At 38.7% G+C, this 27,033-nt stretch overlaps 1 protein-coding gene across 4 annotated transcripts in view; it reads left to right on the top strand.

Annotated features, from left to right (window-relative positions):
* Positions 1-27,033, top strand: part of NCKAP5 (NCK associated protein 5) — a 1,102,414-nt gene that overhangs the window by 438,063 nt on the left and 637,318 nt on the right. For all 4 annotated transcript variants that reach the window (XM_024980953.2, XM_010802114.4, XM_015475847.3 and 1 more), the window contains exon 4: positions 24,423-24,486. In XM_024980953.2, coding sequence (XP_024836721.1) covers positions 24,423-24,486 — 64 coding nt within the window. The remainder of the gene's footprint in view (positions 1-24,422; positions 24,487-27,033) is intronic.

The raw sequence follows: 27,033 nt of genomic DNA on the forward strand, positions 1-27,033 counted from the left end.
CTGGGGGAGTTACCGTAGGGCTCCTAATCTGCAGGTTTTAATTGTTTACTTATTTTTCCTCCCTGTATGTTGCCCTCTGTGCTTCCAAGGCTCGGCACAGATTCGGCCGTGAGAATGTTTCCTGGTATTTGGAAACTTTTCTCTTTTTAAGACTCCCTTCCTGGGACGGAGCTCCGTCCCTCCCTCTTTTGTCTCTTTTTTTGTCTTTTATATTTTTTCCTACCTCCTTTCGAAGACAATGGGTTGCTTTTCTGGGTGCCTGATGTCCTCTGCTGGCATTCAGAAGTTGTTTTGTGGAATTTACTCGGCGTTTAAATGTCCTTTTGATGAATTTGTGGGGGAGAAAGTGTTCTCCCAGTCCTATTCCTCTGCCATCTTAGCTCCTCCCCGCCTAGCGATGCTTTCTAAGGCCCACTTGACTTCACGTTCCAGGATGTCTGGCTCTAGGTCAGTGATCACACCATCGTGATTATCTGGGTTGTGAAGCTCTTTTTTTGTACAGTTCTTCTGTGTATTCTTGCCATCTCTTCTTAATATCTTCTGCTTCTGTTAGGTCCATACCATTTCTGTCCTTTATCGAGCCCATCTTTGCATGAAATGTTCCTTTGGTATCTCTGATTTTCTTGAAGAGATCTGTAGTCTTTTCCATTCTGTTGTTTTCCTGTATTTCTTTGCATTGATCGCTGAAGAAGGCTTTCTTATCTCTTTTTGCTATTCTTTGGAACTCCTTATTGCCAAATTCAGACTTAAATTGAAGAAAGTAGGGAAAACCACTAGACCATTCAGGTATGACCTAAATCAAATCCCTTATGGTTATACAGTGGAAGTGAGAAATAGATTTAAGGGCCTAGATCTGATAGATACAGTGCCTGATGAACTATGGAATGAGGTTCGTGACATTGTACAGGAGACAGGGATCAAGACCATCCCCATGGAAAAGAAATGCAAAAAAGCAAAATGGCTGTCTGGGGAGGCCTTACAAATAGCTGTGAAAACAAGAGAAGTGAAAAGCAAAGGAGAAAAGGAAAGATATAAACATCTGAATGCAGAGTTCCAAAGAATAGCAAGAAGAGATAAGAAAGCCTTCTTCAGTGATTTAAAAGCATATGTTTGTATATCAGATTATCCTTGTTTCTGATTTGACCTATTCTGAGTAGATCCCTTGAAATTTTGCCCTATGCTTCTGCTGATCTAAGACTGTTTATCACATTGCTATCATCCCTTGTAGGAACTAGAATTCTGTCCTTGAAACTTAAACTCCCAGCTGACCGCTAGCTTTGAAATCCCCTTCATAGAACCTGGCTTTTGTGAAACATTCTGGACTTTTCCAAATCTAGACCTTTCCCCATACCTGTCAGAAGGTGCTTCTCTGAACTATGTGCCTGAATTTCCTATTTTGAACTCTTAGGCCTGCTCCTAAGGGTAGGGGCAGGGGTGGCTCAAAGGCCCTTGCCCTGCCATGTGGCACTTCTGGTTATAGACTCTGCTGGGGAATTATTGTTGGAATCATCCTTAGTTTGATCATGTTTCAAAAGCAGGGTAAAATTCCATTCATAACCAACAACGAATTAGGTTCCACAGAATCTCTTCTAGAGGTGTGTGGCTTGAAGGAGTTTAGTGCAATGGTTTAAAACTCAAATGACTGTTCATTTAGAAGGTCTTTTACTCATCTGTAAGAAGGATAGATTTGTGAGGATTCAATAAGATAATAGAGGTAGCAGCATATAAGACAGTGGTTGTCACATTTAATGGCTCAATAAGTACTATCTAATTGTATTATGGATTTTTTTTTTACTCTTCTCCAACTCCAGCAAATTATCAGCATCATCTGTGAAATACCTGATCAGATTGTGCTTCATATATAAGATAGTTGGTGTTCAAATGTAGTTAGGTGTACATATCATGCATATAAAGTTATGAAATAGGAAACATCATATTCAATAGATTGTTCATAAACTTGGACTTCTGAAAATATGCATTCTATTTTGATTTTTTATTTCAATATAGTAGAAATGTACTTTGCAGCAAAAATATATTAATATGGGGATGCTGGCCAGAATATGAAAATAACTTTACTTACAGAGTTGAAAATTCTGTTTATACTTGCAAGAAATGAGCGTTGGTAAAATCAGAGACCAAAGTAGTAGTTTATAAGTTCTAGCTTTTGGAGGACAGGGGCCATTGTGGATGTGTATACTTTTCAAAACCCTGTGTCTTTCATATTGACTTAAATATAACAGGTGAAGATATATAATGTATACAGAATTAGAGCTTGTATTGTCACCCTTTCCTCTGTTTCTCTTTAGACTTTCTTTTTTTCTTTAATGATTTCCTCCCTCAACCCCCGACCATATACTGGCGTTTTGACAGCACTGCAGGTTTTCCCAGTGAGGAGCAGTTATCCCTTCTTGGGTTCACACAACAGAAAAGCTGGTTGGTTGAATAGATTCAGTGTGGTTCCTTCTGTAAGTGCTTATCTTGTTCACTGGTCGCTTTGTAATTGTTATTACTTTGAAAAGGCATTTCTTTTTCATCTGGACACTCAGATTATATAGAAGGAGACTTTTTCCTATTGAGGTATATTCTTATCAGGATGTTTTTCTTCTATTTTATAAATAATAGTATTATTAGACATAGGATGAGGCTCTCTTGTAGTTAGTGCCAAAAGAAACAATACAATAGGGTATGTGCGGTAGGGGGTGAGCCAGATAGAGCAGCTATCTTGTTTTCCTTGCCTGCCTTTAATCAATGCACGTATTCTCTAAAAATGTTCTTATCCATCTTCTGTGGGCACTGTTTTGTGAATTTCCTTCCTTTCTTCCTTTTCTTTTGTGACAGTGTTTCTGTTTCTTTAATTTATCAAGGTGTCACACACAACAGACTTATTGTATTGTACTAAAGACATTCTCCATTTGCAAGAAAATCTGTCTGTTGCTAGGTTTGCTTTTCTTTTGGACTAACTTGGACATTGCTATTTTGCCTTTGATCTTAAGAATGTATTTCAGCTCCAGACTTTGTCTATCGATAATTTAAAAAAAATGAATTGAGCCCTTCACCACAGCAAGTATATTGTCCTTCTTTAACGGAATTCCCATCTATGATGGTCTGTTTTTATTGTGACTTTCAAGGACTGAACCTTTCTTGTATGTGGATGCCTGCAGAATCCTTTTCTAGTTTTGTTTTCATTTTTGTCTTTTAGACATGAGAGTGTAGCCAAGGAGCAAAGAAAATAAGAAAGCATTTGTGATCAAGAATGTTTTTAGCTACAAATCTCAGGTTTATCATTATCCACTAAAAAAGTACATCCTTTCTTTACCTGTTTAGTTGTAGGGGAGATGATTACACAGAAGCCATACAAAACTTGAGTGAATGTCTTTTTTGAGCTTGAGAAAATGGCTAGAATCAAAAGGAAGTCAACCCCTTAGTAGTTTACACATTCTATTTGCTTTTATGTAAAATTTATTAATCTCTAGTACATTTCTTTTGGAGAAGCAAATTTAGAAATCATTGAAGTGATGAATGCTCGAAATAACTTTGTCTTTTATTTGCTACAGTCAAAAGCAGCTACCTTTAGTATATTTATTTTTTAAAGATTGATCCCATTTATTGCTTGTTTCAGTTTTTGTTGGATGTGATAGACATTGTAATCATTTTATTTCAGAGCAAAAAGCTGATGAGTTACTTATCTAGCAAGTAACTGCTTTTGATGTAATAAAACAATTGCTCTCTGTTTTATATCTTAATTTAGTTAAGCCGTGATACTGACTTGGTCCTACATCACATATGAGCATAGTAAAATGGGGCTGTGTTACTGTATTTTTCTTAGTAAGTTGAATTGCTCACCCGCTTGCTTCAGTTGTGTCCAACTCTTTGTGAACCTACGGACTGTAGCCTGCCAGGCTTCTCTGTCCATGAAGATTCTCCAGTCAAGAATACTGGAGTGGGTTGCTATGCCCTCCTCCAGGGGATCTTCCTGACCCAGGGATTGAACCCACATCTCTTTACATCTCCTGCATTGGCAGGTGGGTTCTTTACTACCAGCACCACCCAGAAAGCCCCAATAAGCTGAATGCTGCTGCTGCTGCTAAGTCTCTTCAGTCGTGTCCGACTCTGTGCGACCCCAGAGACGGCAGCCCACCAGGCTCCCCCTTCCCTGGGATTCTCCAGGCAAGAATACTGGAGTGGGCCGCCATTTCCTTCTCCAATGCATGAAAGTGAAAAGTGGAAGTGAAGTAGGTCAGATTAAAACCCAATAAGATGCACAGTAATATGGAGACAGTGAATTTGTTAAGTATTTAGCATGTTTTGTAGTTTGTACAGATGTGTTCATGTCATCAAATATTTTTCTTATAAACACAATTAGCCTAGAAGGAGCACTGGTTTGATTCCTATAGATAATGACTCTGTTCCTGCTCAGACTTTAATTTTTCTCAACAAGGTAGTCAGCTTCTTTGACACTCCATTTTCTCCTCTCTAAAATAAGAGTGGTACTGTGAAAGATCTCTATGGGCTCCCATATTAGTGACCTGTGATCTTTAAGATAGATTAGAAGCACCAAACAGTTACTTTCTCTTTCTCAGTATCTGTCACAACTTACAGAGTTGTCATCGGCAGCATCCCCTGGAAGCAGGTTGGGTGGAACATTCATTGTGAAACAGGAGCTTTTACATAAAATATTGTACATTAGGAAACTAAAGCTGGTCAGAAGTCATGAAGCAAAAAACTTGTCAAAGTTATGTAATCCTTCACCCTTAGAAACAGAGATAGCAGCGGCTGCTGTGATCGTACTCAAATTGTGTTCCATCAATGGAAAAACTGATGTTCAACTCTATTTCCAAAATGACAGCTGAAGGAAATGAAATAGGTGCATCTTCAAGGGCAAAATAATTGACTAGATCGTGTAGAAGGGAAACTAGAGACTTCAGGTCTTTAATATTAAAGACCTGGATTGTCAATAAATGAAAAAGATTACTGGGAACATTGAAGAGAAGTGTGCAAAAAGCCCAAAAGGCAACCAGTAGAACATTAGGACTGAGTTGAAAGAATCTGGGAATTAGAGAAGCATTGGATTTGATTAGTACCAGAAATGTTTCCTCTAGCAATTTTTTCTCTCCTTGTACTTTTTTCCATGTGAGTGTCTGGCTCATTAATACTTATCTCCTACCAGTTATAGATGAAAAAGGTTATAAGCATGAACACTTCCATACAGCTTGCCAGCCACTGTTCTACACACTTCATAAAAATAATGCATTAATTCCTATAGCAACCCTAAAAGGAGGTGTAGGACATTGAAGCACAGAGAGTGTATGAGACAAGACAGCCAGTATGTGACAAGCAGCCCCTGAATTATAGTGGGTTATAAACGCAGTGGTATATTTCTTACTCCAGCAGGAGACTGTGGTGCATCTGCTGCTTGGCTTCAAGGCTGCCTCACTCCAGGACCCAGGCCAGCCTGTTTCTCAAACAATGCTGATCACAATGAGAAAGATAATAATGGCAGATTTTGTCCTAGCTCTACAAGTTTCTGCCCCAAAGTTACACATGTTTCTTCTACTCAACATTTCATTACCAAAGTGGGTCTCCTGCCAAGCCTGGTATCAGTGAGGTGGGGAAGTCAAAATGTTTCCCCAGAAAAGGGGCAGTCTGTATTTGTAAGTAATAGTACATTCTGTCTCAGGAGGGTAAGTAACTTCCCCTCAGTCAGTGAGTTGGTTGGTGAGTGAGCTTGGATTCTGAACCTATGCAGTCTGGTTGTAGAGTCTGTTGTGTTAACCACACCTCTGTTCTGCCTCTTCAGTTGCTTGACTCTCAGAGGGAATGAAAATGGATTTTGAGAGTTTCTTGTGAAATTCACACAGATCTTTTGTGTCTGTATTACTGAACAACAATGCACCAAGTAAAATTGTTAACTCCAGCTAGAATTATACCTGTCCAGGTGGCACAGTGGTAAAGACTTTGCCTGTCAATGAAGGAGATGCAAGAGACATGAATTTGATCCCTGGGTTGGGAAGATCCCCTAGAGTAGGAAATGGCACCCCACTCTGGTATTCTTGCTTGGAGAATTTTGTGGACAGAGGAGCCTGGTGGGCTGTAGTCCTTGCGGTCACAAAGAGTCGGCCACAATTGAGCACACATTCACACAGAATAGAATTACATGGATAGCACCCCATTCAGATGAGAATGGGGCTTTGAGACCAAGAGTGTCTGCCTGCAAATCCTGACATCATCAATCACTACCTCCAAGACCTTTAAGCAGATGAATAATCTTTTTCTGCCTTATTTTCCTTATCTGTAGAATGGGGATAACAATAGTGCCTACTTTTTGGTTAGGATGAAGATTAAATGAATTAATAACATGCTTGGAATGTAATCACAATGTGAGTGTTAATTATTGTTGTTATTACTCTTAATATCTAGTTTCTTAAATGTAACCAAAATTTGCTAAAAAATGATTCCTCACTTCTTCAACCACCTTCTGACTTGAGGATGATGAGTGCCTGTCATTTTTCAGAAAATGGCTTTTTGTTGAATTCAAACTACTCACTACCTGACTTTCTCTTCTCTTGTTTTAAGATACAAAAGATGCCTTCATTTTTCAAATGTTTCTCTTTCTCGCTGTGATAATAAAACAGGTAATTTAAATGCTTAGATTTAATTACCTATAAACGGAAAGTTTACAGTAACCTGTTTTGACAGAATTAATTTTGTTGCCTGGTTGTTGTGCTATTATTATTCTTCAAAAACATCTGCTGTTGTTTGCATATGAGTTGTTTTCCTTTTTTCTAAAACACTTTTACTTCTTTTTTTTTTAATTTAATTTTATTTTTAAACCTTACATAATTGTATTAGTTTTGCCAAATATCAAAATGAATCCATCACAGGTATACATGTGCTCCCCATCCTGAACCCTCCTCCCTCCTCCCTCCCCATACCATCCCTCTGGGTTGTCCCAGTGCACTAGCCCCAAGCATCCAGTATCGTGCATTGAACCTGGACTGGCATCTCGTTTCATACATGATATTTTACATGTTTCAATGCCATTCTCCCAAATCTTCCCACCCTCTCCCTCTCCCACAGAGTCCATAAGACTGTTCCATACATCAGTGTCTCTTTTGCTGTCTCGTACACAGGGTTATTGTTATCATCTTTCTAAATTCCATATATATGCATTAGTATACTGTATTGGTGTTTTTCGTTCTGGCTTACTTCACTCTGTATAATAGGCTCCAGTTTCATCCACCTCATTAGAACTGATTCAAATGTTTTCTTTTTAGTGGCTGAGTAATACTCCATTGTGTATATGTACCACAGCTTTCTTATCCATTCATCTGCTGATGGACATCTAGGTTGCTTCCATGTCCTGGCTATTATAAACAGTGCTGCGATGAACATTGGGGTACATGTGTCTCTTTCCCTTCTGGTTTCCTCAGCAAAACACTTTTACTTCTGTTGAGAGTATCCTATGTGGACTTATATCTGAGAATTTTTTCCCCCCACTAGGGTCATACCTTGGAGAAGGCAATGGCACCCCACTCCAGTACTTTTGCCTGGAAAATCCCATGGATGGAGGAGCCTGGTGGGCTGCAATCCATGGGGTCACTAAGAGTCAGACACAACTTCATTTTCACTTTTCACTTACATGCATTGGAGAAGGAAATGGCAACCCACTCCAGTGTTCTTGCTTGGAGAATCCCAGGGATGGGGGAGCCTGGTGGGCTGCCGTCTATGGGGTCGCACAGAGTTGGACATGACTGAAGTGACTTAGCAGCAAGGTCTTACCTGGTGTCACATATATTACATGATTTCACAGATTGGTTTCTCAGACATTAGATTCTATTTTTTCACCCATGTATTCTCTTTTCCCTCTAAAATTTCCCATTGTTGACTTTTTGGTGCCTACTCAGTTCAGATACTAATTGGATAGTATATGTAGTTGGCCACAGTTAGGTTGTATACAAAGAATATAGGGAAATATGAGCTTTTATTTTCTAGCTTTCCCACATTGGCATTCCTTTAAATGTGCCTTTCAAAGATGCAAATTGTCTTGAAATGTTATTGTTGGTGTTTTGAATAGATTTGCTGATAATGGTGTAAGAGGCAGGAGCTAGAGGATGAGGATACACCCTGATTTTTTCATATCTTCTGGGAGTCTTCTCTCTAGTTTTAATATTATGTGTACTGTATGAACAAGTACAGAATGCTTCATGGTTGATAGTATTTCTAGGAATGTGCTCAACGTAAATTAAGTAACGCTGACAGTGGGGCTAGTAAGGCAATGTATAGAAAGCATATATGGACTAAAACTAGTTAGAAAGAAATGAGAAATGTGCTCAATATAAATTTTTAAGTCACAGAGATAGTGGAAGGGTCAAGAGAATATGAAGAAAGCAAGGTATAGGTTCCATTCTAGCCCAGTATTTTAAAAGGACTCCTCAAAAGGAGTTAGTCCAATTAAAATGAATGCAAAAATTATTAAATTAAGAAAAAGTATGATATCTGGTTGTTTATTTTTGCTACAGGTCCAAGTAAAGATTAATTAGGAAATATATAGAAACCATTTTCCAAACAGAAGACAACACATATTGTCAACCCATAAGATAGACTGTTTTCTTCCCCCAGCCTGTATTAGTGAGGAGTATGTCTAAGACTGCTGTGTGGCCTTGACCTCCAGGCCAAAGCCCATCAACTCAGAAGGTGTGCCCTACTTAAGCTGTGCCAATCAGGATCTTATTCCAGGGTATTTAAAATATGAAACTGGTGAGAAATAGAAACCAGAAGTTCCCAGAACTGAGCTCAAGCATTATAGCCGCACCTAAGGAGAAGGTAAATCAATTCTGGACATGCTCCGGGTCCTGCCCTTTCTAAGGTTTGGTGGTACAGTTGCTCCTAAAATAAAATAATCTGTTCAGTAAAAAGCTTCATCTTTCCTATGCTAGCTGGAGTTTGTTTCTGTTACAACCAGGAAAAATCAGACTCATACATTCCCTATGAAAAGATAGAGGGAAAAAAAAAAAAAAAAGAATCAGGTTACAAAGCTCAATAATGAAAATTCTGAAAGTAAAGTAAGTGAGCTAGGTTCTGATAGATTATGGACTCATTAATATGAACTGGCAAATGATCAAAGCTTCCAAAATTATTCTTCCTGAATGCTTCAGGAAAGGTTATTAAGTTGGATGGTTTATAATAATCAGAAAATTAATAGTGGTTCTAAGGCTCAATAATGGCTTGTTGGGAGATACTTATGTTAGTGGGAGCCTGGTCATGGATTCTGTCTCTAGACAGACCAGTTCCAGGACTACACATGACTCCTAACTCCTTATTATCTGCCAGTGACCAGTGCACATCCCTATAATGAGGATGGTGGCCAGAGAGTGAGTTAAGTGTAGTTACAAGTGAGAAGGTGGCAGCCAGAGTAAATATGTTTGCAAATCATCCCCACTCTGAAAGACCAACTAAGTCAGTATTCTTATAGTAGCACAGGAGGCAGCACTTTGTCTTATACTAGATATCACAGTAGCCTTTAAGTTCAGTTCAGTCACTCAGTCACGTCTGACTTTTTGCAACCCCATGGACTGCAGCATGCCAGGCTTCCCTGTCCTTCACTATAGCCCGGAGCTTGCTCAGACTCATGTCCATTGAGCTGGTAATGCCATCCAACCATATCATCCTCTGTCACAGTAGCCTTAGTAAAAGCAATACAAAGAGGAAAGGACTAAAAATATCTTTGTGGCTAAGATAATGTATATTTTTAGAAGTTTAGATATGAAGTGGGCCGTTTGAGTCATGCGTATAGACTTCTTGAACTTTCTTGAGAAGTGGCATGGTAAAAGAAGTGAGTTTATTGGATGAGAAACAATAGGAACAACTTTGCAATAAATACTTTATAGTCCTATAGTCATAAATTCCTAGGTTTGCCTTCTGACTTATGTAGCTCTTAACTTGTCTAAATGTGACTACCATTTCCTCTATAAAGACCTCCTTGATTCTCTTGGTCAGAAGTACATACTCCTACTAAAACTATATGACACTTGCTTGGGGCAGCCATTATATTTTACTAAGCTATTTGTATATTTGCTTGTAGAGAGAGGGACTATGTCCAAACACATATACTTTGTAGATTTTATGTTAAAATTTAAGTGTATCTGAATATATTCATTTGTTAGGGCTGCCCTAACAACGTACCACAAACTCGCTGGCTTAAATAACAGAAATGTTTTGTCTCATGGTACTGGAGGCTACAGATAGAAGATCAAGGTGTTGGCACAGTTGCTTCCTCTGAGGGTATCTGTTCCATGCCCTTTGCCTAGCTTCTGGTTTGCTGGTAGTTCTTTGATTTATAGAAGAATCTTCACAATCTCCTTCTTTGTCTTCACGTGGTATACTCTCTGTTTATACCCATCTTCAAATTTACCTGCCTTTTTAAAGGACTCCAGTCATATTGGATTAGGGTTCACTCTAATAACTACATTTTAACTTGATTACCTCTGTAAAAACACTGCCTCCAATAAGGTCACGTTCTGAGGTACTGGGAGCTGGGACTTCAACATATACAGTCATTCAAATTTTTATGGGGATACAGTTTAACTCATAACACTGGCTATAGACTGTTTTCTGAGACATGATGCTTCCTGACTACAGGGATTAAGCCTTACTTGGCATTGTATCTGAGACTAGCAAAGTGCTTCCAGCATAGTATGTGAGTGCTTAGTTGCTCAGTCATGTCCAACTCTTTGCGACCCCATAGACTGTGGCCCACCAGGCTTCTCTGTCCATGGAATTTTCCAGGCAAGAATATTGGAGCAGGTTGCCATTTCCTCCTCCAGGGTACCTTCTCAACTCAGGTATTGAACTTGGGTCTTCTGCGTCTCCTGCTTTGGCATGTGGATTCTTTACCACTGAACTACCTGGGAAGCCCCATCCAGAACAGTAGACAGGACAATATTTGTGGGACAGATTTATGGCATTGCTAATCCATTCTAAATGGCCACCATGTTGTTGAGCCAAATTCACCTTGGATGTGTAGCTCATTCCACAAGTGAAGAAGGAGTACTTAGAGGATAAACTGTGTTCTATGTTGCAGTCTTACCATGGCTTTCTTCATTATCTCCTTCAACTTAATTCCAGTAGGAACTCCAAAGCCTTATTTTTCTTGGTCTAGACAGATGGCTTGAATCTACTCACAGATACTGTCTTGGGACCTTCATGAAAATAGAGACAGACTGAGATTTCAGGGCTATTGATAATTGAAAGCCATGAAAACCAAATTAATTGTTATACGAAGGCTTTTGTCTCACATACCCACAGGTATGTAATGCTCCTTAGGAGATAGTTAACGTGTGTTTTCTTTAAGAATTCTCTTTACATATTAAATGACACTACAGCTCCTTCCTTTTGAATGTTACTGAAATTCCAGTGGTCATGTATGGATGTGAGAGTTGGACTGTGAAGAAAGCTGAGTGCCGAAGAATTGATGCTTTTGAACTGTGGTGTTGTAGAAGACTCTTGAGAGTCCCTTGGACTGCAAGGAGATCCAACCAGTCCATTCTAAAGGAGATCAGCCCTGGGTGTTCTTTGGAAGGACTGATGCTAAAGCTGAAACTCCAATACTTTGGCCACCTCATGCAAAGAGTTGACTCATTGGAAAAGACTCTGATGCTGGGAGGGATCGAGGGCAGGAGGAGAAGGGGATGACAGAGGATGAGATGGCTGGATGGCATCACCGACTCGATACATATAAGTTTGGGTGAACTCCAGGAGTAGATGATGGACAGGGAGGCCTGGCACTCTGCAATTCATGGGGTCACAAAGAGTCAGACACCACTGAGTGACTGAATTGAACTGAACTGAAAATTGATGGAAGAAAATCAAACAGTATTAATGAAGTTCTATTGTTTTTCCATTGTTTTCCTTAATCGACAGGCATAAAACAAACCTAGATGTATCTTTTTTAGTGGAATTTTAATATTAAAGGAAGACCTATGGGTGCAGAATATGAGAACATACAAAATTTCACATTTCTTAGAAAACTTAGAAGCCTAAGGAATCCTCACTCAGAAATCTAGGTTTTTCAGAAGTGTAAGTTAAGTTTAAAAAATTAAACAGCTCTTCAATGACTCATAAAGTGTGTCTCAAGAAGATCTTTTTTAAAGTCCTTAAACTTTGCTTAACATTCAAGAACGAAATTATAGCAAGAGTTAAGACTCAAATTTCTGTATTAAATGGGAGGAGTTTTTTGTTGTAATATATATTTTAAATACACATTAGGTAGAAGACCTTTGGGATTTTCTTCTGCCCCACAAAAAAGAAGAGAAGAAAATGGGGTTGTTCTAACTCAGTGTTGTGTTCAATAAAGTTAGTAGACCCTGTGTTTATAAAACATGTTGGGATGAAAGCATGTATTCTTCTAGTGAAAGCTAATAATTCTAACTATTAGAAATACAGGAGAGAAACCCCAGAAATATTTCTTCACTAGTTTATTTATTTGCTAACAAGATTCCATGGTTCATCTAAAATGAGCAGAGTTCTGCAAGTGTGTTGGTAGTAGTAGGATTTACTATTGGCACATTTTGTTAAGCTCTGGGGCATGGGACTAACCTCTGATACTCAGAATAGAGTCAGATACTCAGAAGACAGCCTGTGGTCTTGCCTCAAGTCCATAGGTTGTCTTTGCCCTGAAGCATGATCTTTCATTCACTGAGGATGTGTCTGTGTCTCTGGCACACAAAGACCGTGAAGTCCTACTTGCCTGGGTCTTAACAGCCCAGTAGAGGTGAGAAACCGGTAAGCAATTAGGATACAGTGGGTGGAACAAGTGGCTGTATGGATGAATTAGTGAACCACTAAATGAACATGCGGGTATCATTTGAGACACCATTTTTGAGAGTGGAAGAACGTTCATTGTAGAACAGTTTTTTTAATCTTTATATTATAGTTGATTAACAGTGTTGTGTTAGCTTCAGGTGTACATCAAAGTGATTCAGTAATACATATACATGTATCTATTCTTTTTCAAAGTCTAAAATACTTATGTGACGTCTTATTTAGAGAACTTTTAGAAAATTCTCAAGAAATTTAGAAAATTGGAAAAAAATATTGATAGCACATCAGAAAGCACCATGAGGAACAGTATGTGGATAGAAGACCTTCAGGAATTCAGGAAAATGAGATTAGAGTGTGCATTTGTTTTTACTTATGATCTCTGTATTCCAATATACTGAATTCTCTAAAAAGTTTGTGTTAATTTTTTTTTGGTAGAAAGGGAATTTGGTTAACTAGCACAACACACTGTTACTAGACTGCCTCTGTCTCTCTCGCAAAGTCAGTGGGTGTGTATGCTGCCTTAAGTTTTGCTGCCCCAAATCGTTTAAGGTCACCAATTTAGAACCACTCTCAACTTACTGCCTTTTATGCATAGTGGATTTTAATTGAGTCCTCTGAAATATGGAATAAGAGGGTGATTTTTGGTATGTAAAAGTGTTGGGGTGAACACTGACATTATGCATTGGAAAGAGTTGTACAAACATTTCTTTCATTTGGGTTATAGCTCCCGAAGTTTCTCTTAAGTCTCCTCTCGCTCTGAATATCCAAGTGGATGAGTAATTAAATGATCTGTTTCGGAAGGCTAATTAATTTAACCATTACTCAGGGCCTGTTGCCACTGATCTCCCCATCTGCCCACTCCACAGGCACACCTGGCACTCGGCATTGTCCTGCCTCTGTGGCCGCCGCCTCCCTAGGACGCCTGTGTGTGTGCAGAGAATGGTTCGAGGCCTCCTGGGGGAGCAGACCTGCTCTCCTCTCTGTCACACACACATGCTCTTATCCATGGGGCCCATTTAGAAATGGGAAGGTGGATAACTTATTGAAACTTCTCTAAGAATTTAGAGTGTGACTCTGTGCCCCAAGGTATAAATAATAGGAATCATTTATCTCATTTCCCTTTGGGCACTTGGTGAGATCTTTGTAGGGAAAAAATGGGGGCGGGGAGTGTTAACTGAAACAAAATGTGTGCCTGAACTAAGGTTTATATGGGGAATATCATTCGTATTTTTCTTCTACTCTGCCAGAAATGTAGGTTCATAGTTCTTGGAATTCAGTATGTCCTTGAAAAGTTTGATCAGAAATTTTCCTATTGATTGCCCTTCAAATAGTGAAGAAAGTTTTATCCTTAAAGACCCTCATTATTTCTCGCATTATTGTGACATTGACAAGGGTTCTTGGCCTCCTTAATCAATAGAAATTGATGAGAGGTCAGACAGGAAATTCAGGCAAAGCGTTATGGGGGCCAGAGCTTCGAGAAGCAACAGGTTCTCTTTCTAATCACTCCCAGATCAGGGAGGTAAGCCTTATATTTGGTGAAGGCAGAGGTGTGTCCAGGAGTCCAGTGGAGGGGTGGCTTAGGTGGTTTACCCACTGCTTTGTTGGTGGAATGTTCAGGGGGCATGCAGTGACCTGCTTTTGCTCCCTGCTCCTCAGAAGTGGTGGTTGGGTTTTTTGGTCTCTTTGTATCTTGTCCATGATTTGCTTCAGTTGCACATGCACACAGTTATTTTTAGTCCCTTATAGTTTCTTTGTATTTGTTGCTGGAGGAGATGTTTTTCCAGCAAGCCTTTCAGCAAAGGGTCTCAGGTCCAGCCTGTTTCAATTGGTGATTCCTTTTCTAGCAGTAGAGGCAGTATTTTATAGCTGATGGTAAATACAGAGGCACAAGTTCTAGCAAATATAAATATTCATTGGTATTTTGCAAATATAGAAATACCTATGTGGTTGTATTTGAACTTAACAGCAAGGGCACAGTGGGCATGTTTTCCAGACTACTTGAGCCTCAGGTTGCCCAGGGAAGGTAGGTATCACCATGCATCAAGAGCACTCAGACTGTGGACTGGGGGGTTTCCAGGGACCCTACAACTTTTTCAAGAATTCAGAGTTCAAAACTGTTTTTATAAGAATACTAATATGTTATTTGTATTTTTCACTCTCATGGGTGTACAGTGGTTTGCCAGAGGCTACTCAGTAGCCTGAACTATAGCCTGCAGCCTATAACACTGCAACATGCTGAATACAGAAGTAGTTATGGGAATCCAGATGTCGTTTTTTGTTAGGCAGACATGGAAGGCATTAGCAAAACTATAAAACACTGCCATTCTTTTTACTAATTTTAGTTTTGTATATAGTTGTATTTCATAATTATATATTGTTTATCTACAATGACATTATTTTTTCAAATAGATTAGTATCATATTATACTATAAATTAATATATATTTAAAGCCTGTTTTAATTTTGAATATGGGAAACACTGGTAGGTATAACCTACATATATTAAAGCTCTTTGGAGTCCTCACATTTTTTTCAGAGTGTAAAAAATTTCTAAAAAAATTGAGAATCATTGCTCTGTGTCCTGTTTATGATAGTAATACCTAACTCATGGGATTGAAGTTGCAATATTTTATGTATTTAGAACTGTGCTTGACATACTAACTGTTCAATAAATATTAACTTAATATTATTTTTTATAATTGTGATATGGTATATTGGAATGGAAAAGGCTGAAGAAGTCAATTGAGTTTCTCTGGAAAAAAAAAAAAAATAACCTGGATAACATCATTGTCTAAAGGGGCAAAACTTGGAACTGAAGTCCAGTACCATCACCTGCAAAACTTAAGGAATTTAATAGTGCAATCAAGTTCTGTAATAGACATTCTTAATAACTAAAATACTCATGGAAACAGTATTTTATATTTTTCTATATGACTTGCTGCTAAAAAAGCATGACATTTGGAAAATAATTTTCTTAGAGATAGGAGAATGCACCTATTCATTTAAAGGCAGATACATTTCTATTTTTTGAAAAATCATTACCTAACATTTATTTTAAAAACCAACTTTTAAGTAAGCAACACTTTGTAATACCTGGCACTCCTGTTATGCTCATGCACCCTATGACACAGGAGTGCCTAGATATGCTCTCTGTCTGTTACACCCTAGCTCTCTATTTCCCAGTGCCTAGTATCAGGCCAGGCCTAGAGTAAACTCACATTAAATGTTTGCTGAATGAATTACTATTTCCATCATTGGATTGCTATATATAACCAGCAGAACATTCCAAATAAAATAGGGATAGATATATACATTATATAATATATAAAATAACTGAGTTTAAATACTTTAAAATATGGGAGTTTATCCTCACAACCAAAACGAACATGAAGGTACAGTTTGGTGGGATATTAGAAGATTCTTAAATATCACAGTATCTTTCCTACAGTAAAGGAAATGGACTTTAGGTTTGTAAGCTGCTCAGTACTATTTTTTTTTAATACATATGTGAACATGCTTAGTTGTTATGCTTTATTTTTCTAGAAGAGTCAAATAGAAATAACAGATTAGCTGGCAATTTGGTGAAAACACATAGAGTACTTACTGTATTGATAGCTTGCTGGATGTGCATTTCGATCTGCACCTTTCAAATGGGTTGTGTATATCGCCAGTTTGGGTGTGATGAGACTTAAAATAAGTAGAAGTAATTCTCCACACTCACACTGAGTGTCAACCAGTGCTGCCCCTTCCTTCAGCGCAGTGTCACAGGGGTACCATCTGCTTGGTGGAGAGCAAGCCTGAACAGTGGCATCATTCCTACACATTCAGGATGGATGCCGGGCTTCCTTGCAAATGGCAGCAGAACACCACCGACAGGGCTGCCTGCCCCACTCCTGCAACAGATGGCTGTTCCCTGCCCTGAAGTTTGAGGGCTCCACACATCAAAAACTGAATACAGTCCCGCTTTGCAAGCTGCTTTCTCCTTGGGGAACATTTTCTAAACATCCAAACCTTGCAGGTCTTTTCTGGCTTTTACAAATGCCAACATCCTGTTGATATTGATATCATTGTAGACAGTCTTTCTGTGGCTTAACTTGTAGGTGTATCAGTGGTATTCTGAAGGTCTGTGGTTCACATAAATAATTTTGTTGTTGTTTGTTACAGTCTTTAGATGAGATTGTCTGGGGCTGTAATGAAGGATTTAGAAACCTGGGACTGATTCAGTATTTGGGTATAAACTTGAATAAAAATGTAGCTCTGTTTTGTCCTTCTTGGAAAGAAAAGTTCTCTTTGCATTTAACTGAAGGAGAAATGAGTGTTGTGATTTTTTTGTTTTATTGTTTGTTTATTTTTTATATCCTTCTTTTATCCCTGTTCTATAAATAAGGGGCCATAGCTCTTGATAAAATAACTCTGAACATTTGTCTTGCAATCATAAAGTCAATATCCTCTTCATAATGAGTTACTGGCTTTGCTACAAACACAAAACAAAACAGAGATGTATTGTAAAAGCACAGTTGTCAATTTTTAGCAGATAAGCTAAAGCCTTCAAATAGGAACCAGAATATTTGGAAGTGTGTTTAATTTGCTTTGGGTAGCCTGCAAGTTAAGGATTCTTTATTTCTTATACAAAGCTGTTTTTAAGAACCCTGAATTTACTTGAAAAAGATGCTGGTCCCAGTTGGTTCCATACATATACTGGGACCACGGGAATTTGAAGATATGGCTTACCAAGGGGCAACTACACCAAGGGCAAATGAGAGTAGAGTTTTCAATAAAAGACCAATTTAAGTTTTAATACTTTAAGTTCATAATTTGAGCCCAGAAATATTAACATCTAGAAATCCTAAGAATTTTATCATAGATCATTTTACCCATTCAACAACTCCATTACTTTCTTAATTTTAATAAAAAAAAAAAAAAGGCAATCCTTCTTTCATACACACACAAAAATACAATTCCTGCTGGGAAAAACTCCTGCTGACATAAAGTGTACGTACATGAAATACCAAAAGCCTGAAAGATTTAGGGAATACAAAAATGTGGACCCTCAAGACCCTTTTAGGTGAGTTTTAGCCTTGAAACACCCTTTTCAAAGGAAATATGATTCAGAGCCTTATTATATGAGATAGCTCCTAGGACATAAAATTGGGGTCCCCTTGCTGTAGTGTGATTTAGCTGCCACTGGTCTTGCCAACCCACCCCATAGAGGACACTGGGCTTTTATTGGGATCCCTTAGTAATTGTTCTAAGGCATTATATATATTGTGTTTCCTAAACAAATGATTTAGGGCATTACAGAGCATGGGCCCAAAGAGGCACTTGTATTTGTTTTTCATGAAAATTTTCCTTCACCACCAGGCTGCTTTGAATGAGAGTAGTTCCCATAAACTAGACTAAAGTGAGTTTCCAACTTGTAAATGAAGACAAGCAGGGAGCAGGGCTAGGGATGGGAATTGTCTTTCCTGTGACTCAGACTACTTGGAAATTCTCTATGTTTGCGTCACACAATTCCACATGGCTGTTCGAAAGTGGGCATATCTCTTTACATGTTGTTCACTTGTCAAATCATGTTCAACTCTATGACACAGTAGACTGCAGCACACCAGGCTTTCGTATCCATCAGTAACTCCCGGAGCTTGCTCAAACTAATGTCCATTGAGTCAGTGGTGCCATCCAACCATCTCATCCTCTGTAGTCTCCTTCTCCTGCCTTCAATCTTTTCCAGCATCAGGGTCTTTTCCAATGAGTCAGTTCTCATCAGTAGTCAAAGTATTGGAGCTTCAACATCAGTCCTTCCCATGAATATTCAGGACTGATTTTCTTTAGGATTGACTGGTTTGATCTCCTTGCAGTCCAGGGATTCTCAAGAGTCTTCTCCAACTCCACAGTTCAAAAGCATCAATTTTTTGGTGCTGATCTTTCTTTATAGTCCAACTCTCACATCTATACATGTCTACTGAAAAAAACCATAGCTTTGACTAGACAGAGTTTTCTCGGTTAAGTAATGTTTTTGCTCTTTAATATGCTGTCGAGGTTCAGTTCAGTTCAGTTCAGTCGCTCAGTCATGTCCGACTCTTTGCAAGCCCATGAATTACAGCATGCCAGGCCTCCCTGTCCATCACCAACTCCCAGAGTTCACTCAAACTCACATCCATCGAGGCGCTGATGCCATCTAGCCATCTCATCCTCTGTCATCCCCTTCTCCTCCTGCCCCCAATCTCTCCCAGCATCAGGGTCTTTTCCAATGAGTCAACTCTTCACATGAGGTGGCCAAAGTATTGGAGTTTCAGCTTTAGCATCATTCCTTCCAAAGAAATCCCAGGGCTGATCGCCTTCAGAATAGACTGGTTGGATCTCCTTGCAGTCCAAGGATTCTCAAGAGTCTTCTCCAACACCACCGTTCAAAAGCAGCAATTCTTCGGTGCTCAGCTTTCTTCACAGTCCAACTCTCACATCCATACATGACTACTGGAAAAACCATAGCCTTGACTAGACAGACCTTGTTGGCAAAGTAATGTCTCTGCTTTTGAATATGCTGTCTAGGTTGAGTCGTAGCTTTTCTTCCAGGAAGCAGTTTAGTTCAGTCACTCAGTCATATCCGACTCTTTGCAACCCCATGAATCGCAGCACGCCAGGCCTCCCTGTCCATCACCAACTCCCAGAGTTCACCCAGACTCAGGTCCATCAAGTCACTGATGCCATCCAGCCATCTCATCCTCTGTCGTCCCCTTCTCCTCTTGCCCCCAATCCCTCCCATCATCAGAGTCTTTTCCAATGAGTCAACTCTTCACATGAGGTGGCCAAAGTACTGGAGTTTCAGCTTTAGCATCATTCCTTCCTAAGAAATCCCAGGGCTGATCTCCTTCAGAATGGACTGGTTGGATCTCCTTGCAGTCCAAGGGACTCTCAAGAGTCTTCTTCAAAACCACCGTTCAAGAGGATCAATTCTTTGGCACTCAGCTTAGCAATCATCTTTTAATTTCATGGCTGCAGTCACCATCTACAGTGATTTGAGCCTAAGAAAATAAAGTCTGTCACTGTTTCCATTGTTTCCCCATCTATTTGTCATGAAGTGATGGGACTGAATGCCATGATCTTTGTTTTTTGACTGTTGAGTTTTAAGCCAGCTTTTTCACTCTCTTCTTTCACTTTCATCAAGAGGCTCTTTAGTTCCAATTCAATTTCTGGCATAAGGGTGGTGTCATATGCATGTCTGAGGTTGTTGATATTTCTCTTGGCAATCTTGATTCCAGCTTGTGTTTCATCCAGCCCAGCATTTTGCATGATGTACCCTGCATATAAGTTAAGTAAGCAGGGTGACAGTATACAGCCTTAACATACTTCTTTCCCAGTTTGCAACCAGTCCAGTTTTCCATGTCCGGTCCTAACTGTTGCTTCTTGATGTGCATACAGATTTCTCAGGAGGCAGGTTAGGTGGTCTGGTATTCGCATCTCTTTCAGAATTTTCTACAGTTTGTTGTGATCTACACAGTCAAAGGCTTTAGCATAGTCAATAAAGCAGAAATAGATGTTTTTCTGGAACTCTCTTGTTTTTTCGATGATCCAGCGGATGTTGGCAATTTGATCTCTGGTTCCTCTGCCTTTTCTAAATCCAGCTTCAACATATGGAAGTTCTCAGTTCAAGTATTGTTGAAGCCTAGCTTGGAGAATTTTGAGCATTACTTTGCTAACGTGTGAGATGAGTACAATCATGCAGTAGTTTTATCATTCTTTGTGATTGCCTTTCTTTGGGATTGGAATGAATACTGTCCTTTTCCATTCCTGTGGCCACTGCTGTTTTCCAAATTTGTTGGCATATTGAATGCAGCACTTTCATAGCATCATCTTTTAGAATTTGAAATAACTCAGCTGAAATTCCATCACCTCCACTAAATTTGTTCGTAGTGATGCTTCCTAAGGCCTACTTGACTTCTCACTCCAGGATGTCTGGCTCTAGGTGAGTGATCACACCATTGTGATTATCTTGGTCATGAAGATCTTTTTTGTACAGTTCTTCTGTGTATTCTTGCCACCTCTTCTTTGCTATGTATTCTTGTGTATTCTTGAAGTGGCTGTGTATTCTTGCCACTTCTTCTCTGCTATCCTCCGCTTCTAGGTCCATACCATTTCTGTCCTTTATTGTGCCCATCTTTGTATGAAATTTTCCCTTGGTATCTCTAATTTTCTTGAAGAGATCTCTAGTCTTTCCCATTCTATTGTTTTTCTGTATTTCTTTGCATTGATCACTTAGGAAGGTTTTCTTATTTAGAGGAAAAGATATACTTAAGTAACAATCAAGGGAAATATAATACAGTATAGAGTGTAGACTAGAAGTTAAATGTTTCTGAAAAAGCAATAAATTCAGGTACTGTTATATTAACTTAATTATCATCATAAGCATCAGAGTAGCTTCTGGATTCTCTTTATTTAGTTTCATCATGTTATATATTCCAGTGAGAAATAATTTATTGATTATTTTGGTAAAAATTTTGAGTGTGATATTAAGTTTTTGTGTCACATAAATGAGGTGTGTGTCATATAAAATCTCATTTAATTGCTGTACACAGTGTTTTGTAGTGTAGCAGTCTTTTATTACATTTATTCCCTAAGTATTTTATCTTATTATAAATTCTTTAAATTTGATTTTCCAATTGTGTGATGCTTGTACATAAAAACACAATTGATTTTTGTATATTCACTTGTATCCTGTGACTTTGCTAAACTTTTTATTGTTTTGTAAATTCCTTGGGATTTTCTGTTTGGAACATTATATTGTCTTTGAATACTGCCAATTTTTACCTCTTCCTATTTGATAAAAGTGGAAAAGCAATGGAAGTAGTGACAGCTTTTATTTTGTTGGATTCTGAAATCACTGAGGATGGTACCGCAACCATGAAATTAAAAGATGCTTGCTCCTTAGAAAGAAAACTGTGATGAACCTAGACAACGTATTATAAAGCAGAGAGATCATTTCCCAACAAATGTCCATACAGTCAAAGCTATGTTTTTTCCAGTCTTCATGTATGGATGTGAGAGTTGGACCATAAAGAAGGCTGAGTGCTAAAGAATTGATGCTTTCTAATTGTGGTGCTGGAGAAGACTCTTGAGAGTCCCTCAGACAACAATGAGATCAAACCAGTCAATCCTAAAGGAAATCAATGCTAAATATTCATTGGAAGAACTGTTGCTGAAGCTCCAGTACTTTGGCCACGTGATACAAAGAGCCTGACTCATTGGAAAGGACCCTGATGCTGGGAAAGAGCTAAAGCAAAAAGAGAAGGGGGCAACAAAGCATGAGATGGTTAAATAGTATCACCAAATCAACGGATAGGAATTTGAGCAAACTCCAGCAGATAATGGAGGACAGAGGAGCCTCCATTAGTCCATGGTTTGCAAAGAGTGAGACACTACTTAGCGACTAAACAGCAAAACCAAATTTGATAATTGTTATCTTTAATTTCTTTTTCTTACTTTATCAAACAGGTAGAGTTATGCCATCTTTGAACTTCAATAAATGAAATAAATTAGCTGTATATTCATCTACATTTTATTCTTTTACCCATTACTATTGTGTTGAAGTCTTGATTGTTCCTTCTTAGTACTTTATGATATTTTAATGTATAACTATGTTCAGGTTTATCCATTCTACTGTTAATGGGCGTGTGCATTTTCAGTTTAATGGTGTTATGAGTAGTCCTTCTATGAACAATATAGTACAATGTCTTTTAGTGAACATATATATATATATATACACACACACACACACACACACTTCTGTTGAGTTTATACCTCAGAGTGGACTTACTGAGTCATAGACTACGAATGTAATCTTCTCCATTCTTTTGGGCTCATGAATACTTACCAAGTGTTTAATTTTCTTATTAAACCAGAAATCTGTCATAGTCTTCTCTTTCAATTCTCTGCTCCTGCTCATCTGGACTTGGATCAGAAAACACGTGTGGGCTCTTTGCCCGGCTAACCCCAAAAAGGGACACATGACCCCATCTCTTTCTGGCTTCTTTCCACCTACTTTGTTGCCATCTCATAGATTATAAGCACAGGTCCTGCCCTTGGCTCCCAAAACTTTATCCCTCAAAAGTCTCCTGATTCTACTTTTCCTCCTTCTAGTTTGTGTCTTTAGGTGTTTATTCAGAGAGAGAAATATTCCTACTACAAAGTCAGTCTACTTTGTGTGAAAGTGGAAGTGTTAGTTGCTCAGCTGTGTCCGATTCTTTTGCCATCCCATGGACTATATCCTGCCAGGCTCCTCTGTCTATGGAATTCTACAGGCAAGAAAACTGGAGTGGGTAGCCATTCATTTCTGCAGGGGATCTTCCAACCCAGATATTGAACCTGGGTCTCCCATACTGTAGGCAGATTCTTTACCATATGAGCCACCAGGGAAGCCCATAACCAAACTAAAATGCATGCCTTCTTGACAGTCTTGAGCATTTCAAATACATAAATGGTTAGAGAGGGAGAAATCCTCACCCTAATCTTGGATTCAGGTTGCTTCCTTGCTGTTTGCATGTAGCTGATCCTGTGTAGAGGGAAAGCAGAGGGCTGAAATAGCTTTCAAATTGAAGGCAGTAGAGGATTTCAGGGAAGATCCTTGCCAGAACTAAGACTTGAGAATTACTGGAAGAGTTCATTACCCCTACTTCATCTATTAACTTTTTAAGAATAATTGAAAAGTTGGCCAAAATGAAGATATCTGTCACCTTACAAAAGTGTCTTTAAAATTTTGGTGACTATTATATTTTTAAAAGTGAAATCAGAATTCCAATTATAAAGTATACAAAGCTCTTAGGAATAGTTCCCTGTTGTGAACTAAAAAATACTTAAATAATCTGATTTTCAATTTCACATTTTCATATTTCATAGATCCTGAAAAATGATATGTAGAATTTTTAAGTAGGTTTTGAACTAAGGAAGACCTAAAATTTGGTTGTGATATTACTATTTACCAGCTGGGGGCTTCATATATTATTTAGCCTCTTAGCCTCATTTCTATATGTATGAAATGGAGATAATAAAGCCTATTATAGAGTTGTTGTCAGTCTCATATGAAGCCTATTAATATTATAGAGTTGTTGTCAGTCTCATATGAGATCAGGTAAAATGGCCAGCACTGTTCCTGTTATATATCAAGCCTGCCAAGGATTTTCTGTTTTTATTTCAACAATGGTACCAGGTTACATTTTGTTTGCTTTTCAAATTCAATTATCTACATAGGGCAACAAAAGAAATAAAAATAATTAAAACTATTTATGAGCAAAGTTGATAACAGAAAGGAAAACTGAAATATTTTAGCCACGGAACATTTATAAGTGATACATGTTCATGAACTTAAAGGGAAGCTTTGATTTGGGATATAGCATTTATTTGGCTATTACAAAAATGTCTCTTTCATGACACGCAGTGAAAACAATGCACTCGTGACCAATCACTTTAAATATTTATAGAAAGTTTAGTGGAGGAAGTGAGCTAAACCAAGGAGGGGGTTTTCCTGGAGACGGCAAAAGGATGTTTCGAAGCCATGCCAGTGTCCCTCTGCCCTGAGAAGGATGGTCAGCTAATCATGTACTTTTGCTTCTCCAGGGAGAAGTTGGCTGTGGCCCGACTGCAGAGAGAAGTTGCCCAGAGAAGAAGTGAAGGGGCCATGGTAAGTCCTGGCTGGTCTGTTCCAATTCCCAACCTCCCTTCCAGAGGTCTCTGGCTTGAAAGGCATTTTGTCTCATTAAGGATTTCAAAGGAAAATATTTGCTTGCAGCAAACTGAATGCTACATTGGTAAATAATATGTTTATAATGCAGTTTAAACAGATCTGCCATTTGCTGAGAGAGCAGGAAAGATTAATTGGGAAAAATAACTCTTTGAGGGCTTTAAGGAGGATGTTAAAATGTTCAAAAGTCGTCGGCTTTATTTCCTAAAGGTCTATTAAATGCCTAGGCTTCCAGCTGGGAGCACAGTACCCCTAAAGGAGCAATCTCAGATTCTCAGATAAGGAGAGTGCAGTTTAATTCAAGCCTCTCAGTGCTACAAACCTGGAAAAAAACAAAACAAAACAAAACAAAACAAAAAACAACAACCTCAGAAACAAAAGAAAAGAACAGATGTTTGCTAATGTAATTGTCTTTTACCCTCTTCTTTCTCTGAACTCTTTGCGGTGTATTTCTCCCTGTCCATTTCAGTATGTGCTACTTAGGAAACTGATGTTTCCTTGTGTTTTGAATTGTACTAAAAATCAATATAGGTGTTTTGGTCCAGGCAACTTCATTTTATAGACTTTCTTTGCCAAAGTAGCTGCCTGTGTGTCCCTCTAAAATCAGAGACAACTGTTGGGGGACCTGGAAAATGGACTTATGTGGATTAACTGCTGCTGTTACCTCTGAGAATAGAAATCTGACACCAGATTTTTTCCCCCCACTGATAACAAAACAGTGGCATGTGTTCAATTTCTCAGCCAATGGTTTTTTTTAAAAAAAGAGAAGCCACACATTTTTAAACCCTGAAAGCTGCTTCCATTTGATTTCATGAGAGTTAATTGGCAATTCATTTGCTGAAAAGAGTAAGAAACTTGTAAAATAAACTGGCCTTGAACTTCTCTCCAGAGGGCAGGCAAAGGTCTTGAACAAGAGGCTGAATGTTCAGTGGGTTCTGGAAGTTTTGGTGGCCCTTGAACATACTAAAATACTCAGGGAGGTGATCACATTGCTTGCTCTGGTAGTGATCTCAAGGCAAAGAGAATCTTGACTGTTCAAACAATATGATCTCTGAACAATGATACAGGAATGAGTTGGAGAAAATGAAAATTTAGTTACATGGTGAATTGAAAACGTTCAATCTGGACTTACGCTGCATTGCACAATGTTTCTCAGCTAGGTCATTCTGTAATAGTTCCATCTTTGTTCAGGCTGGCTCCTGTTCAGCACTTCTTCAGCTATGTTCAAAGTGAAGGTGAAGCAGTGACAGCTTTTCTAGGCCTGTTTCTTCATCTTTAAAATGAGGAGGCTGGGATTGTACGGTTCCATTAGCTTAGTGAATCATGTGAATGAGCATTTGCTCATGTGAAGTTTTTGTAATGAGAAGGTTTTTCTGGTATATTATTTAAGCTCATAAGATCAGACGCCTAAAGAATTTATCTTTCTGAATCTGACAGTGAATGAACCTGGGTTGAAATTGTCTCAGATAACTGTCTAGTTTTTTTTGTAAAACTAAGACCCCTTTAAAAACATTATAGAGGTTATTCTTCAGTGTAGGAAATACCCAGAGAATGAGTTCAGTTCAATCACTCAGTCGTGTCCGACTCTTTGCGACCCCATGGATTGTAGCACGCCACGCTTCCCTGTCCATCACCAACTCCCGGAGCTTACTCAGACTCATGTCTGTTGAGTCGGTGATGCCATCCAACCATCTCATCTTCTGTCATCCCCTTCTCCTCCTGCCTTCAATCTATCGCAGTATCAGGGTTTTTTTCCAGTTCTTCGCATCAGGTGGCCAAAGTATTGGAGCTTCAGCTTCAGCATCAGTCCATCCAATGAATATTCAGTACTGATTTCCTTTAGGATTGACTGGTTTGATCTCCCTGCAGTCTGAGGGACTCTCAAGAGTCTTCTCCAACACCACAGTTGAAAAGCATCAATTCTTCAGTGCTCAACTTTCTTTATAGTCCATCTCTCACATCCATACATAACTACTGGAAAAATCATAGCTTTGACTAGACAAGCCTTTGTTGCCAAAGTAATGTCTCTGCTTTTTAATATGCTGTCTAGATTGGTCATAGCTTTTCTTCCAAGGAGCAAGCGTCTTTTAATTTTAAGGCTTCAGTCACCATCTGCAGTGGTTTTGGAGCCCAACAAATAAAAGATTACTCTGGTTGCTCAAAAGGCAACTTTAAAGAAGTTACCTGTGATTTATTACTCTTATTTAAATAATATTATTGAAAAATCACATTTATGTATTGATTGATGTAGCCAATAAGTTATGGAGCACCTAACCCTTATCCTACCCAGCTCTATTATAGGCCCTGGGGAAGTATTGGTGGGAAAACAAGCAAATAGGTACATATCTGAGAGCATACATTCTAGTAGTTGGAGAACAGCAGTTTGATGGAATTACTGATAGATGGTGGAAGCAGCTATGAAAAAACAAGATCAGGGTAGAGAAAAGTAGCATGCCAGAGGATCAGTATGAGTGTTCTTAGTAGTGT

This window comes from Bos taurus, chromosome 2, assembly GCF_002263795.3.
Source record: "Bos taurus isolate L1 Dominette 01449 registration number 42190680 breed Hereford chromosome 2, ARS-UCD2.0, whole genome shotgun sequence".
Lineage (NCBI taxonomy): Eukaryota > Metazoa > Chordata > Mammalia > Artiodactyla > Bovidae > Bos > Bos taurus.